The following is a 19489-nucleotide window of genomic DNA, read 5'->3' as shown; positions in this document are numbered from 1 at the left end:
CCGTTCCTGAAAACCAGCACGGAGTTCAGGTCTTTTGAGCACGAGCTGCCTGCTCTTGCTTGGGGTCCTACAATAAATGCTGTACTTTCCTTCACCACAGCCCAGTGTCAGTTGATTAGCTTTGTTGTGCATAGGGCGAGTAGACCAGAGTTCAGTTCGGTAACACTACTAGGAAGCTCAGGGCCAGATATGCAGCTTGCTTATAGCAAAGCACGCAGAACCCTTGAGCACCAATCTTATCCCAAATTTCACATTATTTCACTTGCCTAGATTTTCTCTTCCCTTCCACCCAATTTTTCCACTCAAGTATTTTTACTTTTTGCACAGGGTAGATCTGCCTCAAAATGTTTGGGGAATAAGGCAGGGAATTAAACTAACAAGCTAGTTTGTAGAAGATATACCACTAGGTAGCTGATTCATATAATATACTATAATATTCTAAAAATAATCTTTTTATACTGGTAATACTTTTTTTTTTTTTAAAGAGCTTATTTTTATTTTTTTATTTTATTTTTTTGGCGGTACGCGGGCCTCTCACTGTTGTGGCCTCTCCCGTTGCGGAACACAGGTTCCGGACGCACAGGCTCAGCGGCCATGGCTCATGGGCCCAGCCTCTCCGTGGCATGTGGGATCCTCCCAGACTGGGGCACGAACCCGTGTCCCCTGCATCGGCAGGTGGACTCTCAACCACTGTGCCACCAGGGAAGCCCATATACTGGTAATACTTTTTAAATCAGTAATTTAAGAACATTTTGGGAGGACAATATTTGTCACATTTAACCTTCTATGAATAATCCCTACATGAGAGAAAAAAATAAATTATTTTTATTTCTGCTCAATTCTCGGAAAACTCAATGATATAAAAATCTATATTTAAAGTCATTATTTTCAGCAAAAGAAAAAAATCATACAGTTTTATGGGATTCATGATCGTCTTTTTAAATGTGAATGTTAGATAGATTCTACCGTAAGATTATAATTGTCTCCTGTGAATTATTTTATTCTGTATCCAGTACATAAAAGATTCCATATTCATTATATCTATCAACTCATATTATGATGAAAAAATATTTAAGTTATTTTATGTGGTAACTCATTAATGATACATTTTTTTTCTCAAAAAAGTTTAAATACGCTATTTCAAAATGAATACATTTCTTTTTCTCCCCATAAAAAACCCTAAATATCACTACAATTTAAAAACTATGATAGAGGTAAGTAATCAGGAAAGCTAAAAAAGCATTAGCATAATGACCAGTAAAATATTCAGTCCCAAACAATTAAGGTTTTAAAATAATTCATCATTTTTTTTTCTTTTCTATTTTCCTCTTCTTAAAAGCATATTTTACTCTGAATTTTGTTAGGAGGGAAATTGAAACATTTTAAGAGAAGGAAAACCACCCAGGCAGCCCTTAAAGAGACAGGACATCATTTATCACCTGAAAAGACAGATTTATAAGAAGAGAGCCCTTTCTGTTCCTTTAAGACTGCAAAACAGATGGGAAGTGAATGGACAGTCAATGGGACAAGAAAACACATGGGAGGTGCCGCTGTATGTATGTTCCCAGCATAAGAAAGAGGTCAAGATTGTAACTGCATGACTGGGTCCTGGAAAGGGTCTTTCTTCAAGCTGTTACAAAGACAAACGCTGTTCCTCATCCTGCTGTCAAACTGTTATAAATATTGGTTTGTCAAAAGACCTTCAGTGCTGAAATTTTAAAGAGGAGGTGTAACAGATGAATGAATCATGAGAATGATTCTTAAACAGTCAGCTCATTAATGTAATTTTAAAAGTAAAAGAAAATAATACAAGAAGGGAGAATGTAATTCTGATTTATGAGCCAAACTGAAAGTTTATAGAAAAAAGTATGGAATTAAAAATTGCAGACTTTAATAAAGTTATGAATTAAGTGAGATGAAAAACAAAAATGGAATACAATTATATCTCTCTCTCTCTCTTTTTTTTTTTCCAGTACGCAGGCCTCTCACTGTTGTGGCCTCTCCTGTTGCGGAGCACAGGCTCCGGACGCGCAGGCTCAACGGCCATGGCTCCGTGGCATGTGGGATCTTCCCAGACTGGGGCACGAGCCCGTGTCCCCTGCATCGGCCGGCGGACTCTCAACCACTGCGCCACCAGGGAAGCCCCAATTATATCTCTTAAATAAGATGCTACATAAGGACAAAGTATTATTAATCTTATCACAAGGAGAACTAATAGGCATTTGTGTTTTTTTAGGCTGATTTCATGTTTTCAGTTATTTCTCACTATAACCCTATAAATTGATATCATTACTGATATTGGTTCCATAAGGCAGAATAAGGCTCAAAGACATAAATGCAGCTTCAGAATTAATTTCATGCATTCAGTAATTTAGAAGATCACCTTTAAATTATAAATCGCAATTTCTTTTTTTCTACAGAAAAGAAATAAAATTGAAATAGCAATAAGAATGCATAGATGGATAAGCCTGGGTTATCTTTTTTGAAGAATGAAACCATTACACATTTCTTTAGGAGACAAACTCATTGTTCTCGAGTTAATGATTAGTTGAACTAGGAGTAGGCTCTAAAAATAACACATTGAAAATAATATAAAAAAGGAAGCCAAACTATATGAACTTGGTTATCTACAGTCACCACTAGCCCAAACCCAGACTAAAAATGAACAGAATCCCAAAACAAATCTAAAAAGATACTATCTCTGACACATGTTGTTAGCCCGAGCTTTGCCATAAATATTTATGTAACTGGCTAAATCATTTCCCTTAGTGAACATCAACTTCCCCATCTGAACAATGGGGATAATAACTTACAAGCCTTATACGCCTTTAGAAGAAAAACACAACACATGGTGTAAAGTGCAAAGCTCTATACAAATTTAAAGCACATATATAGAGTTCCAAACAGGATTTAATTTGTATTCCAAAGTACCAAATGATGCAGTTACATGAGAATACTTTCTATTCCTAATGCTTGCCTGGCTCATTGCTTTCCTGATTGTCAGCAATCTCAGTAGAAGTGAGAATAAAAGATTACAAAGTTAAGAAGAGAGTGGACGGTTTAAAGTAGAGGCAGCAGCCAAACATTCAAAAGTTTTCCTGTAGACTTCCCAGGTGGCGCAGTGGTTAAGAATCCACCTGCCAACGCAGGTGACAGGGGTTCGATTCCTGGTCCAGGAAGATCCCACATGCCGTGGAGCAACTACGCCCATGTGCCACAACTACTGAGCCTGCACTCTAGAGCCTGCGAGCCATAACTACTGAGCCCATGTGCCACAACTACTGAAGCCTGCACGCCTAGAGCCCCTGCTGCGCAACAAGAGAAGCCACCACGACGAGAAGCCCACGCACTGCAACAAAGAGTAGCATCCACTCGCTGCAACTAGAGAAAAGCCTGTGCGCAGCAACAAAGACCCAACGCAGCCAAAAATAAATAAATAAATTTATTAAGGGAAAACAAGTTTTCCTGTGTAAACGAGAATCATGATCAAAAGCAGCTGGAGTGCACAGAAGAATCAATCTAGTAATTTTAAGATAGGAATGATTTCAGCATCTTTGAAGAAAGAGAGACATAATGAAGGTACAAGTACATATAGGAAGTGCCAGGGTCCTGAATACAGGTGGAGATTAACTTTAAAAGCAGAGTGATTTTTAGTACATGTTTTGTTACTATATAGCCTCTGGAATCCCTGACCTATTTAAAGCAATGGGTACCATAGGTTTCATTTTTACTAATGCTGCTTATTCCTCTCAGGGAATCTTTTTGAAATAAGTTTGTATGAAGAAAAGGAAGAGAAATTGAGCCTACTCTGATAGATGAGAAACCAGAAATAGGAGCAATGACAACAAATTGAAGATTTGGGGTATAAGAGGAAGCCAACCCAAGATTTCTTCATGAAAAATGTGTTCCAGAAGTGTAACAGAAATTATGTCCCTAAGATCCCATTAAAATTTTTGTTAGAATACAGTGTTACAGTGGTTATATCTCAGCAGTGGTAATAGTTTAAAAAAATTCTGCCATCTATATCTTCTAACTTTATACAATGCATATGCACTAGTTTTGTGATAAAAAAGATTAAAACAAAAACACCTAAAATTCTGGTAGTTGTACTGGGTGAAGACAGGTACACATGACACAGAATATGAAGTGGTACCAATAAAAGGAGAGACTAAAAAAAGACCTGAATTCCTTGGCCCAGAAAAAAGATCTAACTCAAAAGATTAAAACTAAGGAACAGACTGAAAAAGTTCTTCTAAGAGAAATTAAAATGGACTAATTCCATACACAGTAGGTAACGACGAAGCAGAGAAAATCTATTATCTTTAATGGGCTGCACAAGTGTGAAAACTTCAGTTCAAGGAAGATTTCAATTCATTCACAGGTGACAGATCCAGGAGGGGCAGTTACTAGAAATAGGAAGAATTCAAAGTGAATCCTCAGCCACAAAGGATGATACGATGATAACCAATTACTATGTGGCCCCATGAAATGTCTCTTGGTTTCACAATTACCAAGAGGTTATTTGGGAAGATGTCAGTCACTTTTAAAATTGATCATATCATGAATCAGCTTAATCATTTCTATGAATGTGATAATTAAGAATATGAAATTTCTAAGGTAATTTTGAATTATGCTCGTTTGGAAAAAGAAACAGTTTAGAAATGTATAAAATGGTAAAGAAATTAAAATTTCTTTTGTCCTCAACCCCTCCTGCAACTATCCTGAGAACCCTCTTTCACAGAGGTTACCAGTTCAGTGTGCATCAATCTGTCCTTCAAGACAATTCTCTCTTTTTTAAAAAATGTATTCATATCTTGTTTAATTTTATTTTTAATATACTGTTCTACAGATCAATGGATTGTTTTGCAATTCGATTTAGTTTTCAATAACTAGATTCCATCTTTTTCCATCTTAGAATGGAGAGAATACATGATTAAAAAAATAAAACAAATCAGTTTAATCCAAAACGTAAAGATATTATTTCATCCTAAAGTCTCACTGAGGGAGTGGTAAGCATTAATAACAAGGGAAAAACAGCCTCATTTCTAGCTTTAAAAATGTGCACTTTTTTATACATAATCATATACACACAAGCACATAATACATAACACATAAATAGAAACCACTTTAAAATGATCAACAAAAAATTCAATCCATAAATTACTGAACAGCCCTTTCCTATCTTTATTCTCACTTTTAATCAGTTAAAATGTGAGTTTAAAGCAAAAAGAATATACTTGCTAGTAAAGCATTGAATAACAGTAGCCTGTAAAAGATTACAGAGAAGTAAATATCCTTTTAATCTTGTACCAGTTTATCAATATCCGTCAATGTTGTCTTTAAAAGACAGACTTAGGGCATGAAAAATGTGCTTGATTGTAAAAGCCCCATTTTGAGTCTGAATTTTCTCATCAATAACCTGGAAAGCACACAACTCGGACTCATCGTGTGGAATTGCGCATGTAAATAACTACTCCTCTAACACACAGGACTCTCCCTGAGGATTACTTTATTCTTCGTGTCAACTCACTCTCTCTCCCTTTTTTGGACTATAACACAAAGGCAGAGTCTACTCCATCTCTGCAGACTCAAGGTAAAAATAATCCTTCACTCCCTTCCTTAGCTGCTTTGTCAATTTCACCTTACTAGGAAAAATATTCCACAAAGGCAGAAGTTAAAAATTCAATCACTTTAACCCTGAGAAGGTATCTTAAAGAGCTCAAACACTGATAACATAAAACAGAAAGCTATTTATTCTGCAGTGAAGAAAAGAAACATTCTAATCTTCCCATTTTTCAAATATACTCACTTCTACTAACCATTCCAGAAAGTGCATAAATGTCAAATAGAATAAAAATATTCCAATCGACTTAAAAATTCCTAATAAACACACACACAAAAATGAGTGTTTTCGGTGATCTGGGTGGACCGGGGATTAGGACATCACTGGTGACCTAGAAAGAAGTAAGAAGTGGTTCTGCTAGGGATGAAAGCTAGTCGCAAGATGCTAGCAAAGGAATGTGTGGGTATAGGGGTGAATGTAGCAAATGCGAGCTGCTCTTAAGAGAAATGAGGTGGCAGTTTTCTGGTGAGACAGAGTGGAAGAAAGCTTTCTTCTCCCTCTTTTTTAAGTTAAGAGAAGGGGGTAATGAAGAGCCTGTATTAAAACGTCATGATCCAACATTCAGCAAACACATTCAATATGACATACAAAATATGGTGAATTTATGAAAGAAGCAAATGGCTTTGGCAGAATAGATCAATCATTATAGACATGAAAAAATTTTTTTCTTAAATTGGTTATTTTGGTTGATCTACAGTTGTCTATAGTGGGAAGCCTGCCTTCTGCTCAATTAAACAACACTGGCAGTACCTCAGTAAGGTTTTTAACCACTGAAGGAAGTTAAATAAGCAGGGAGGACGAAAAACACTAGCTCAGGACCAAGAGATAATAATGATGTATAAGAAGGCACAGTGAGACATAAGAAAAAAAGAGACAAAGAGGGAAAGGCTGCTTAAAATGTGCTAGAAGCCAGGAGAGATGAGAAGGCAGTACTGAGTGCCTGTAATTACTGGCCAAAAAACCACAATCACAGTATGTAGGTATAAATGATGCCACAGAGATTATGGTTTTTACAGTTGCCTAGGTACCTAGAATTCTACAACTCAATGCTACCCTCTCCTCCTTTAAATCCCTTTAAAATTCATTTTCTTTGGTTATGTCTACAGAAACAAATGAACATGCTACTATAGATAATAGTGCAAATAACAAATTTTCAATAGTCACATGATTTATCAGACTCTACTAAAAGAAGATATATGTTGATTTCATGCCCATTAATAAAAATAACAGACTGTGCCGCTGTAAGCATGAAGAACTCTCCAGAGAACTGGTGCGGGGGCAGAGTGGGTGGTGGCAGTGTGTGGCAACAATCACCTGTGGAGACTTGGCAAAATATGCATGCCGTAGCCCTACTTCGGGAGGAATAGTTTAAACACATGACTTCCCTTTTCTACAGTTTTAAGTCCCAGATTCTGAGTACAATAATCTTTCTAGGATGATTTTCAGTCTCACACTACTTCGTGGCCACGGGTTTCATCCATAAAGGCCCTCAAGGATTCCGCAAGTACGGCAGAAGTTTAGGAATGTGGAGGAGCCAATGAAAATTAAATTCGAGTATCTTGCTACTTTTCTTTCCTAAATAAAGAACAACAAAATTATTTTTGCTGAAGTTTCTCCCATCTAGATATTTCCTGACTACTTTTTATCCAAGTTTTAACATGGCATGAAGACATTTCTTAACTCTCTTATAAACTAGAATTATATTTCAGAGATAATGAAGGTACTTCTTTTTTTTTTTTTGCAGTACGCAGGTCTCTCACTGTTGTGGCCTCTCCCGTTGCGGAGCACAGGCTCTGGACGTGCAGGCTCAGCGGCCATGGCTCACGGGCCTAGCCACTCTGCAGCATGTGGGATCTTCCCGGACCGGGGCACGAACCCTTGTGCCCTGCATCAGCAGGCGGACTCTCAACCACTGCACCACCAGGGAAGCCCAAAGGTACTTCTTAAACTTAAGCAGCTAAGGTGCATTTCTCTTCTGATCTTAGCTTATAAAATGGTAGTACTGGATCATTCTGCCTCTACTCCCTTTTTATAACCATAATTTAAAAAATGCACTAGTACGTTAATTATGAAGAACAAACAAAATTTTCATTATAAAAATAATTTGTTACTACCTGGTAGCTCAGAGAAAAAAGAAATGTCCATCTGTCATCTATATTTCTAAGTTTTTAGCATCAAAACTGAATCTCCTGCACACTAAGATAGAAAGCCTGTATCTTTCCTCCATTCTAATTATCAAGAGAAAGCATAGGATGGAGGATAAGAGGAGACTGGGAAAGTAAGGAGACACAAAGACAAGCCCCACCAGCATTGTATATTGCCAAGAGAAACAAACTTTAGTTTCAAGAAACAATTGCCGGCTGTCTGGGAGATGCTCAGGCATCAAACAATAAAGAACAGTCAACAGAGGCAAGAGGCCGAGCATGCTGCTGAGACTGCTTCTCTAATCCCCGGACCTCTAGTAAAAAGGCCAGCTGTTGCCACCTCGTGTAGAGAGTCAGCAGAGCAAATTAACCACGGGAGAAAAAAAGCTGCGGATATTGGAAAATTCTAATCTACCAGCCTCTTTAAGCTACACTGTTTTTAACATTGAGGACATCAAACTATTATCATTAAAATAAGCCTGTGTAATGGTAGCCCAAGTAAAAAGGTTTAAGACTGTTTTCATATTTCATTAGTAGATGAGATAGATGTAAATATGAAATATTCGGTTTTGACTGAAGCATATCTTCTCTTCATGTATAGATGTAAATATGAAACATTCGTTTTGACTGAAGCATATCTTCTCTTCATGTAAAGTACAAGAAATATGAAGAAATACACTGAAGTTTATTATAAAACATTTCAACACTCCCAGACAAGTTCGACAAAAAGCCTCAACTTAGAGTAACAGCCATATGCTCAAGTAAAGATTGTGTATCTGTTACAGCTGGATTTTAAGTCTCTAAGTACAAACACACCACACTGAAAAGCTGTGTCTGAACTTTGGGCAACTTTGATACTACTTACCTATCGCGGAATTCAATTGAGTGTACTTCAAGACAATTTAACAAGTCACATAAAGAAAATTAACTTCCTTCCATCTGTTTACTGGCTTCATTTACACTTCTGTGTTCTCTTACCCAGATGTTCTAATGCTATCAAAGTTTTCATATTGTTTGAAAGTTTAAGCTGCAAAATTTTTTTAGTGTCCGAAGTACAGAGGATGATAATGATCATTGATGATTATCACGGTCATAACTAACATGTATGTCTTTTTTGACCCTCTCCGTAAAGGACACTGTTAACTATGGGAGCCTCCAAATACAAAAGACCATTTTATATAATTATATTGTCTAACACCTTGGGGTTTTCTTCTCAAATTAGTTCAGCAGAGTAGTTAAAAGACCTGGGCTCAAATCTTGGCTTTACCGGTTACTATCTGTGTGTTTCTTAGGCTGCCGTTTCTTTTTCTATAACATGAGAAAAATGACTATACCTATGAGACTGCATGTTAAACACATAACCTAATATCTGGCACAGGAAATTTATTCAATATTAATTTATATTCATAAATAGATTCAAGTTTCAATACAAAAATGAAAAGGAATTTATTGTAAAAGAAGAAGAGAACAATCTAAATGATCAGTAATACCCCTTTAATTCCTGGGTATCAGTGATTCTTTGATTATGTACACAGGAAATAGTGAACAAGAGTTAAAAAAGAAACCTAAGCTCTAAACCCCATGCAACTGATATCAAGGTCCAAAAACTCACAGTAAGCTAGGTTGATACGATATTTACAGAGCAAACAATAAAAGAATCCCATGCTGTTCTGATGAAACTCAGTTTAGCAACATAACTAGCAGTTGTTACCAGTGTCCAGACACTCAGTTTCCAGGCTGGGATGGAGAATAAACTCCAAAAAAAAGTCTGTGAGATGTTAGCACTATTACTTAGTTTATATAATGACAATCATAAAATACATCTTATAAATCATAAGCAGATCATTATAGAAAGAAACATTTTAAATTGAGCTGTAACATGCCAATTTTTTCTTCTTCAAAGAAAGCGTTTTAAAATTGCGGTCTGTTTCAGTAAATACATTGGACACATTATTAAAAACTATGCTGGGAATCCAAATAGATTTTAACTAAATTAATGCTGTATTTAAGTATCTATAAAAAATCCTTTGAGATAAAATTCACTATAAAATCAAAAGAATTTCATCAAGATCATAGTGAGCATATTTAAACACCAGACAGTTCTGAGTATGACTAGACAATGCAAAAAAGGAATAAGGTGGAAAGATTAGCTATGTATTTTACTAAACCATCCATGAGGCAACCCAGTCTTTCAACATATTCAGAGGTCATGTTTTCAAAAGTCTCATTATCTCTAAATTATTTTCATATGATTCCTGATCCACTGTCAGCTATAAAAACAAAATTACTTTTTTACCCTTTTCTCAACAACAGTTGTAAGAATACTACAAAGAACATTTTTCCTGAATCATTTACTGTCATTATGCCCCACAAGCCCCAAATATTCTGTGTAGTAGCTACAAATAAGGATATTTTCCTAAATAATCCCAATCTAACAAGGTTTAAAAATTAACAGTGAAGTATTACTACCATGTAACCCTTAGATTCCCACCAACTGTCCCATGAATGTCCTTTAGAGCAAAAAGACCTAGTTCAGGATCATGCATTGTTTTCTTGTTCTTTAGTCTCCCTCAACCTGGAACAGTTCCTCAGTCTTTCCTTGTCTCTCATGATCTTGATACATTTTAAAGATTACAAGCCAGTTATTTTGTAGGCTGTGCTTTAATTGGGGTTTTTCTGATGAATTCTTATGATTGAATTTAAGTTATCCATTGAAGGTAAGAAAATCATAGAAGTGACGCTGGGTTCTTCTCACTGCATTCTATAAGGTGGCACACAGTTCTGATTTGACTACTACTGATAATATTACTGTGACCACTTGATTAAGGTGGTTATTCCCAGGCTTCCCCACTTTAAAGTTACTCTTTTTTCCTTTTCAATTATTTTGCATGGAGACAGTTTGTGTGATTATACAAACATCCCATTCCTCATCACTGATTTTATTCATTTACTTATATAATTATCAATTTATGGACTCCTGTTTTATTCAATGGATTATAGCTTATAACTGTCCTTATTTACATTGATGCCCAAACTGTCCTAGTTTTGGCCAACAGGAACGTCTGCACATTGGCTTCTGTATCTTGTTGACCTGTCCCTATCATCCCTCAACTACTTCCTTACTTTCTATATCCTAAGATGTCCCAGGTTCCTCCTGATCGTCCCCTGTTCCACCTATGGAATCCACTGCATCTCCAGAGTCCTGGTTCCTTGTCTGCCTCCTCATCTCATAAGCCTCCTAGAACTAGAAGAGGCAAGCTCTTCTTTCATTTCTTTCATCTTCCTAACTCTAGCTTGTGGCTTCACTTCAATATTGAACACGGTGTATTTTCTCCAGAATATGAGAGAATACCATACTACTTATGTACTCATCTTAAAGGAAAACCAGTCGAAGAATCCCCAAAGTAAAGTGGTGAAATGGTTTGAAATTGGGCACGTTTAAAACTGGCAAAATATATGATGCATCAAACTTCTACCAATCTCTACAATAATCTACCCTGTACCATTTTGAAACTGTAGTAAAAACAAACAAACAAAAACTCTGACTTCCTTTCTCTAAATTTCATTAACCAACTTACCATATTCTAATTGAATATGCTATACTAGGAACTTTGATCTGTGTAAGACAGTAGTAACCATTAAACTGTGACAGTTTACTGGCTGAAAGTATCCATGACCATATTCGCAAGTGTCAGACTGAACATAAACAGTAAGGAAAAGGTACTCTCAAGATTTTTTTTCAACTAATGGACAAAGTCATGGCTCATCTCCTTTAGTGTGACTGATGAGGCTGAGTCACTTGTCAAACACTTACTTCCAAGGACATTATTTGGTACATTAACACGACAATAATTATATATATACAAAAGTAGTAAATCATTTCAAGGGAGTCATATGAGTACTTTCTCAGGAAAACATAAGACTTGGCTTGACAGTGCACAAATTTGTGTTAGCAATACACTTTCCTTAAACAATCAAATTGGGAGTAGAAAATGATGGGGTTACACAAGACTCTATTATAAAACATGAGAAAAGACATATTTTCTAATCACTTAAAAATGTATATGCTGGTAAAACACATGGAAGTATTTCACTGTCTGATAACTATGTCTCGAGGGATACAAAAGAAATAGATCTGTATACACTGTGATACTGACACATCTCTTCCTGTAACAGTACTAATTTAGCATGAAATTATGAACCAGAAACTTCCAAATGTTTTTTTGAACCAATTCCCCTACCAACCCTGTAAAAAAAAAACTATTATAGTATCATTCTTACAAAGAAGCTAAGGCTGTGGAAGATACCCTAAGATAACACAGCTAGTACATGGTAGTTCAGATTTAAGCACAGGCCTTCTATGAGTTAGCACAGACTTAACTACACCACCAAGGCAGCATGAAAAAACTGGAAGAATAGCAACAGAAGATGGAAATAAAAGTTAAAGTGAGATATGCTTCAAAAAAAGATTACCTAAAGAAAGAAGGAAAAGGAAAAGAGAAAGAAATAGGAAGCTGAGATGGTAGGGAGGAGAGAGAAAGAGAGGACAAGCGGTGGAGGAGAACACGCTGCTCTGGCACACAGCAGAAGACAGGAAAGCGCTGCTTGGTTTCACTTGGATGTTCTAGGGGTTGTATGGTAGTGCTAAATATTCAGCTTAGAAACTGTTTTCAAATGTGAAGAACTGCTTTGGGTTGAGCATGTGCTACCTTCTGGATATCAGAAAATTCATAGATAGTAAATTTAAGTTTACATTGAAAGAAAAAAATACTGTTTCATGAAGTTGAAATAAGGGAAACTTATAAAAAGGTAAACTCAAACAGAAGCGCTAACCACCAGTATTTTCATTTTTATTTAATAATATTAACTTCTCACTGATTTCCTTGGGTTCTCAACTATCTAAGTAAATCTTAATAGGCAATCCAAACATCTTAAAGCTAGGAATTCACTAGCATTCAAAGAAAAACCAAATGTCCCTCCGCACCCCCCCAAAGCCCCCAAAAACAAAGTGACTAACAGGGCCCAGCTACGTTGGGGGCTGAAGGTGGGGAGCCATATCACCCTGGTATAGGTGTTAAAGCCAGACCAGGTGTAAGAGGGTGTTCGTGACCTGCCCAGCAGTGAGGAGAGGATCCGTGTAGGAGAAGAGTCAGTGCAGGCGGCCATAGCATAGCAGGATGAAAACAGTATCTCTACAAAAGCACGGTTGGGCTTCAGGTGAGGAAGAGTCCTTGTGTAGCCGGGCAGGGGGTAGGAAGAATGAGAGAGAGAGATGCCTGGCAGTGTCAGAGCATGAGCTCAGTATAAAGGACTCCATTAGGAAGGGCAACCTGGCACAGAATGTCAGAGCCTAGATGAGGTGGAAAGGGTGTCAACACAGGGTAAGGTATTGTGGTAGTGGCCTGGAGTTGGGCGATAAGAACCGAGCTGGGTGAGAAGGACATTTGTGCAATGAAGGGGACAGTAGCAAGTTTGGTTACATATAAGAGGACTGATCAAAATAAGGAAATATATTAAAGATACGTAAAGCCAGATTTATCACTGTCAGAAAAAGGAATTACAAATAAGGAAAAGGAAAAAATTAGAATGAACTCGGTATTATTAGATTAAAATGGAAAGCACTGGTGTCAACTTATGGTTTTCAATACAGATATATACATATGATTAGAAATACAGATGTAAATATGTGTATATATGCGCACGCACACACATGGTGTTTGTTCCTTCGCTCCACCGAGTGGGTCTGGGAACAGTGATATTTCAATAATGATGAACATATCTGGTTCCTAGTTCTTGATTTCTAAATCTCATTCTCCAAAAAGGGAAGCTTGGTCAGGGAAAGCACAAGATAAATATGGAACATCTTGTGTGGAAGGACAATATTAGGACAACAGGTGAAACTTGCATGGAGTCTGAAAATTAGATGTAGTAATTTATCAGTGTTATTAACATCCCGATTTTGATGGTTGCTAGGAGAAAATTCTTGTTTCTAAAAAACACACGTTAAAGTACTTGGAACTGATGGAACTTCAGGTCAGCAACTTTCAAACAGTTCAGGCGGAAAAAGCTCTTTGTACATACTTTTCTATAAGTTTAAAATGAGATGGAGAAATAAATGGACATGCGGAAGGTGAAAAGGCAGTGAGATGGAGGGCAGGAAGGATTACTTACTGAGGTCTTCAGCCAGTTGAACTCGTTTACCAGTAAGCAATTTTACCTTCTTCTCACTATCTTCAGCAAAATCTTCCAGTACCTCTTTAACATTTTTCTCTAATCGCCTGACTGTTTAAAGTAAATAAAGAAATATGAGAAGCATGATTTTTATGAAGGCACAAGGATGATACAATTAACAATATATGGAGAGCAAGTTCTTAAATTTTCTCATCATGATAAATCTATTATTAAGTTCAGACTTCTCAGTTATAGGGAGAATATCTACCTGTTATGCAGTACTTTTATCAACATGAAACTAACACATATCCTCAGAGAAAGTCCTATTCTTAAGCCCTAACATTTTAATGGAAGTACAGATTCCCCAAAAAACCTAAGTGATGCTTAGGAGTCCTTTCCTAACAGAGTTTTTGTGTAATGAAGAAAGACTCCTGGTATGTTTACCTCCCATCTTTTTCAATTATGGTTTATTTTCATTACTATTTTAAAGGCAAATTATAATTTTTGGTCTTCTAATAAATCTAATATTCAGGAAATATTTTGGCATCCATCTATTTAAAATGAAATGTTATTACTGTTATTTTTCATATCAAATTAGAAAGTGCTCCTTCTGTGGCTTACCTTCAGTGTTTGTAAGTTGCTGTCTTAAAGTATTTGCAGTGATAGAAAGCATTCGCTGTATTCGCCAAAACAGGACAACATCATTGCATTCCAACTGAAATATTAGGTAATAAAGGTTACCAGATGCAAACTTAAAAATGAAAACCACAATCATGAACACATTAAATTCCTGAAGTCAGTACCTACAGCCTCTGCTTTAATAAAAAATAATCAGATTTACCTAATACATATATTCCTCTTGTAGATAGGACCTACTGCATTTTTTTCTGCACAGGAACCACAAAGTTCTACGTGATTTGGGTTTTATTTGCACCACAGCTTTGTTTTGATTCCAATGACAAAGCAAGTAAACTTGGGAAGTAGAGAATTTCATTATGTTATATACAAGCAGAAGTTCACAGAATATATCCTTACTTAGCGTTTAGTTCAACTAACAATCATGTTATCTTACATATGCCCTTAGGCTAAGCTCTGTTCTTTGAGTGTACACTCAAGCCATTTTTGAAATTCAGCTGCATATGCAAATACATTAACGATGTTTTAAAAAAGCTTATCCTCTGGGTGAGGAGTAAAACAGGGGTAGGAGATTAAGTAGTACAAACAACTATGTATAAAATAAATAAGCTACAAGGATATATTGTACAGTGCAGGGAAATACAGCCAATATTTTATAATAACTTTAAATGGAGTATAATCTATAAAAATATTGAATCACTATTCTGTATACCAGAAACAAATATAAAATAGTAAATCAACTATATTTCAATTAAAAAATAGCATATTCCTTTTTGAAAGCAAGGGAAAAAGCAAGAAAGCAAGAAAGAAAGAGAAAGAAAGAAAAAGAAAGATTATTCAATAGAGAGGTCTTACTAACAATGAAAATTATGCAAACAACTTGCCAATTTTTACACAGGCACGTTTAAACACAAATTTCTTTTAAGCTGCGGAAAACGCAAAAGAAAAACATTTTAGGGATCTCAAATAAGATCGCTGATTAACAGAGCTCTTTCAGAAGGACACTTTAAAAAGCATTTATCCTTGTATGAAAAAGCTCAAAATACATTAGTTTACCGCCACCTAGGGGTTACTTTGTAAAATGTGACATTAAAGTGCAGTTGTCCATTCTAAGAACTTTCTACAGTTCTTTTAAAGAATTATTTAAAGCAAGATTTTCATGGAGGAAGCTTGCACAAGCCTCTTAGATAGCCTCATCCACCAAAGGGCAGACACCAGAAACAAGAACTATAATCCTGCAGCCTGTGGAATGTAAACCACATTCACAGAAAGACAGACAAAATGAAAAGGCAGAGGACTATGTACCAGATGAAGGAACAAAATAAAACCCCAGAAAAACAATTAAATGAAGTGGAGATAGGCAACCTTCCAGAAAAAGAATTCAGAATAATGAGAGGGAAGATGATCCAGGACCTCAGAAAAAAGAATGGAGGCAAAGATCAAGAAGATGCAAGAAATGTTTAACAAAGACCTAGGAGAATTAAAGAACAAAAAGAGATGAACAATACAATAAGTGAAATGAATAATACCCTAGAAGGACTCAATAGCAGAATAACTGAGGCAGAAAAACAGGTAAGTGACCTGGAAGACAAAATAGTGGAATTCACTGCTGTGGAACACAATAAAGAAAAAAGAATGAAAAGAAAGAAAGACAGCCTAAGAGACCAACATTAAACACACCAACATTCTCATCATAGGGTGCCAGAAGGAGAAGAGAGAAAGAAAGGACCTGAGAAAATATCTGAAGAGATAACTGCTGAAAACTTCCCTACATGGGAAAGGAAATAGTCACCTAAGTTCAGGAAGCTCAGAGTCCCAGGCAGGATAAGCCAAAGGAGGAACATGCAAGAAACTTAGTAATCAAGTTGACAAAAGTTAAAGATAATGAAAAAATATTAAATGCAACAAGGGAAAAGCAACAAATAACATACAAGGGAATTCCCATAAGTTTGTCAGCTGATTTCTCAGCAGAAACTCTGTAGGCCAGAAGGCAGTGGCACAATATATTTAAAGTGATGCAAGGGAAGAACCTACAACCAAGATCACTCTACCCGGCAGGGATCTCATTCAGATTTGACAGAGAAATCAAAAGCTTTAGACAAGCAAAAGCTAAGAGAACTCAGCACCACAAAACCAGCTCTACAACACATGCTAAAGGAACTTCTCTAAGTGGGAAACACAAGAGAAGGACCTGCAAAAACAAACCCAAAACAATTAACATAATGGTAATAGGAACATACATATTGATAATTACCTTAAGTGTGAATGGATTAAATGCTCCAACCAAAAGACACAGGCTCACTGAATGGATACAAAAATAAAACCCATATATATGCTGTCAACAAGAGACCCACTTCAAACCAGGGACACATACAGACTGAAAGTGAGGGGATGGAAAAAGATATTCCATGTAAATGGAAATCAAAAGAAAGCTGGAGTAGCAATACTCTTATCAGATAAAATAGACTTTAAAATAAAGAAAGTTACAAGAGACAAGGAAGGACACTACATATGATCAAGGGATCAATCCAAGAAGATATAACAATTATAGATATATATGCACCCAACATAGGAGCACCTCAATACATAAGGCAAATGCTAACAGCTATAAAAGAGGAAATCAACAGTAACACAATAGTGGGGGACTTCAACACCTTACCTACACCAATGGACACATCATCCAAACAGAAAATTAAAAAGGAAACACAAGCTTTAAATGACACAACAGACCAGATAGATTTAATGGCTATTTATAGGACATTCCATCTAAAAACAGCAGATTACACTTTCTTCTCAAGTGCACATGGAACATTCTCCAGGACAGATCACATCCTGGGTCACAAATCAAGCCGTGGTAAATTCAAGAAAACTGAAATCATATCAAGCATTTTTTTCTGACCACAATGCTATGAGATTAGAAATAAGTTACAGGGAAAAAAACGTAAAAGACACAAACACATGGAGGTTAAAAAATATGCTACTAAATAACCAAGAGATCACAGAAGAAATCAAAGAGGAGATCAAAAAACACCTAGAGACAAATGACAACGAAAACACGACAAACCAAAACCTATGCGATGCAGCAAAACCAGTTCTAAGAGGGAAGTTTATAGCAATACAATCCTACCTCAAGAAACAAGAAAAATCTCAAACAAACAACCTAAAGTTACACCTAAAGGAACTGGAGAGAGAACAAACAAAACCCAAAGTTAGTAGAAGGAAAGAAATAATAAACATGAGAGTAGAAATAAATGAAATAAAAACAAGAAAACAATAGCAAAGATCAATAAAACTAAAGCTGGTTCTTTGAAAAGATAAACAAAATTGATAAACCTTTAGCCAGATGCATCCAGAAAAAGAGGAAGAGGACTCAAATCAGTAAAATTAAAAATAAAAAAGGAGAAGTTACAACAGACACTGCAGATATACAAAGCATCCTAAGAGACTACTACAAGCAACTGTATGCCAGTAAAATGGACAACCTGGAAGAAATGGATAAATTCTTAGAAAGGTATAACCTTCCAAGACTGAACCAGGAAGAAATAGAAAATATGAACAGACCAATCACAGGTAACGAAACTGTGATTAAAAATCTCCCAACAAATAAAAGCCCAGGACCATATGGCTTCACAGGTGATTTCTATCAAACATTTAGAGAAGAGCTAACACCCATCCTTCTCAAACTCTTCCAAAAAATTGGAACAGAGGAAGAACATTCCCAAACTCATTCTACAAGGCCACCATCACCCTGATGCCAAAACCAGACAAAGATACTACAAAAAAAAGAAAGTTACAGACCAATATCACTGATGTATTTAGATTAAAAAATCCTCAACAAAATCCTAGCAAACAGAATCTAGCAACACACTGAAAGGATCATACAGCATGATGAAGTGCGATTTATCCCAGGGATGCAAGGATTCTTCAAAATATGCAAATCAATCAATGTGATACACCATATTAACAAAGTGAAGAATAAAAACCGTATGATCATCTCACTAGATGCAGAAAAAGCTTTTGACAAAATTCAACACCCATTCATGATGAAAACTCTCCAGAAAGTGGGCATAGAGGGAACCTATCTCAACATAATAAACGTCATATATGACAAACTCACAGCAAACATCATTCTCAATGGTGAAAAACTGAAAGCATTTCCTCTAAGATCGGGAACAAGACAAGGATGTCCACTCTCACCACTATTATTCCACATAGTTTTGGAAGTCCTAGCCACAGTGATCAGAGAAGAAAAAGAAATAAAAGGAATACAAATTGGAAAAGAAGAAGTAAAACTGCTACTGTTTGCAGATGACATGATACTATACATAGAGAATCCTAAAGATGCCACCAGAAAACTACTAGAGCTAATCAATGAATTTGGTAAAGTAGCAGGATACAAAGTTAATGCACAGAAACATCTTGCATTCCTACACACTAATAATGAAAAATGTGAAAGTGCAATTAAGAAAACACTCCCATTTACCATTGCAACAAAAAGAATAAAATATCTAGGAATAAGCCTACCTAAGGAGACAAAAGACCTGTATGCAGAAATCTATAAGACAGTGATGAAAGAAATTAAAGAAGATACAAACAGATGGAGAGATATACCATGTTCTTGGATTGGAAGAATCAACATTGTGAAAATGACTATACTACCCAAAGCAATCTACAGATTCAGTGCAATCGCTATCTAACTACCAATGGCATTCTTCACAGAACTAGAACAAAAAAATTTCACAATTTGTATGGAAACACAAAAGACCCTGAATAGCCAAAGCAATCTTGAGAAAGAAAAATGGAGCTGGAGGAATCAGGCTCCCTGACTTCAGACTATACTACAAAGCTATAGTAATCAAGACAATATGGTACTGGCACAAAAACAGAAATATAGATCAATAGAACAGGATAGAAA

General features: G+C 36.2%; 1 protein-coding gene across 10 annotated transcripts in view; it reads right to left on the bottom strand.

Annotated features, from left to right (window-relative positions):
• Positions 1–19489, bottom strand: part of OPA1 (OPA1 mitochondrial dynamin like GTPase) — a 96234-nt gene that overhangs the window by 12629 nt on the left and 64116 nt on the right. For all 10 annotated transcript variants that reach the window (XM_032630566.1, XM_032630568.1, XM_032630563.1 and 7 more), the window contains 2 exons: positions 14560–14653; positions 13939–14049 (listed from right to left, as the gene is read on the bottom strand). In XM_032630566.1, the coding sequence (XP_032486457.1) occupies positions 13939–14049; positions 14560–14653 (205 nt within the window). The remainder of the gene's footprint in view (positions 1–13938; positions 14050–14559; positions 14654–19489) is intronic.

This window comes from Phocoena sinus, chromosome 4 (genome assembly GCF_008692025.1).
Source record: "Phocoena sinus isolate mPhoSin1 chromosome 4, mPhoSin1.pri, whole genome shotgun sequence".
In the NCBI taxonomy this organism is placed as follows: Eukaryota; Metazoa; Chordata; class Mammalia; order Artiodactyla; family Phocoenidae; genus Phocoena; species Phocoena sinus.
This window is presented reverse-complemented; position numbering and strand designations above follow the sequence as displayed.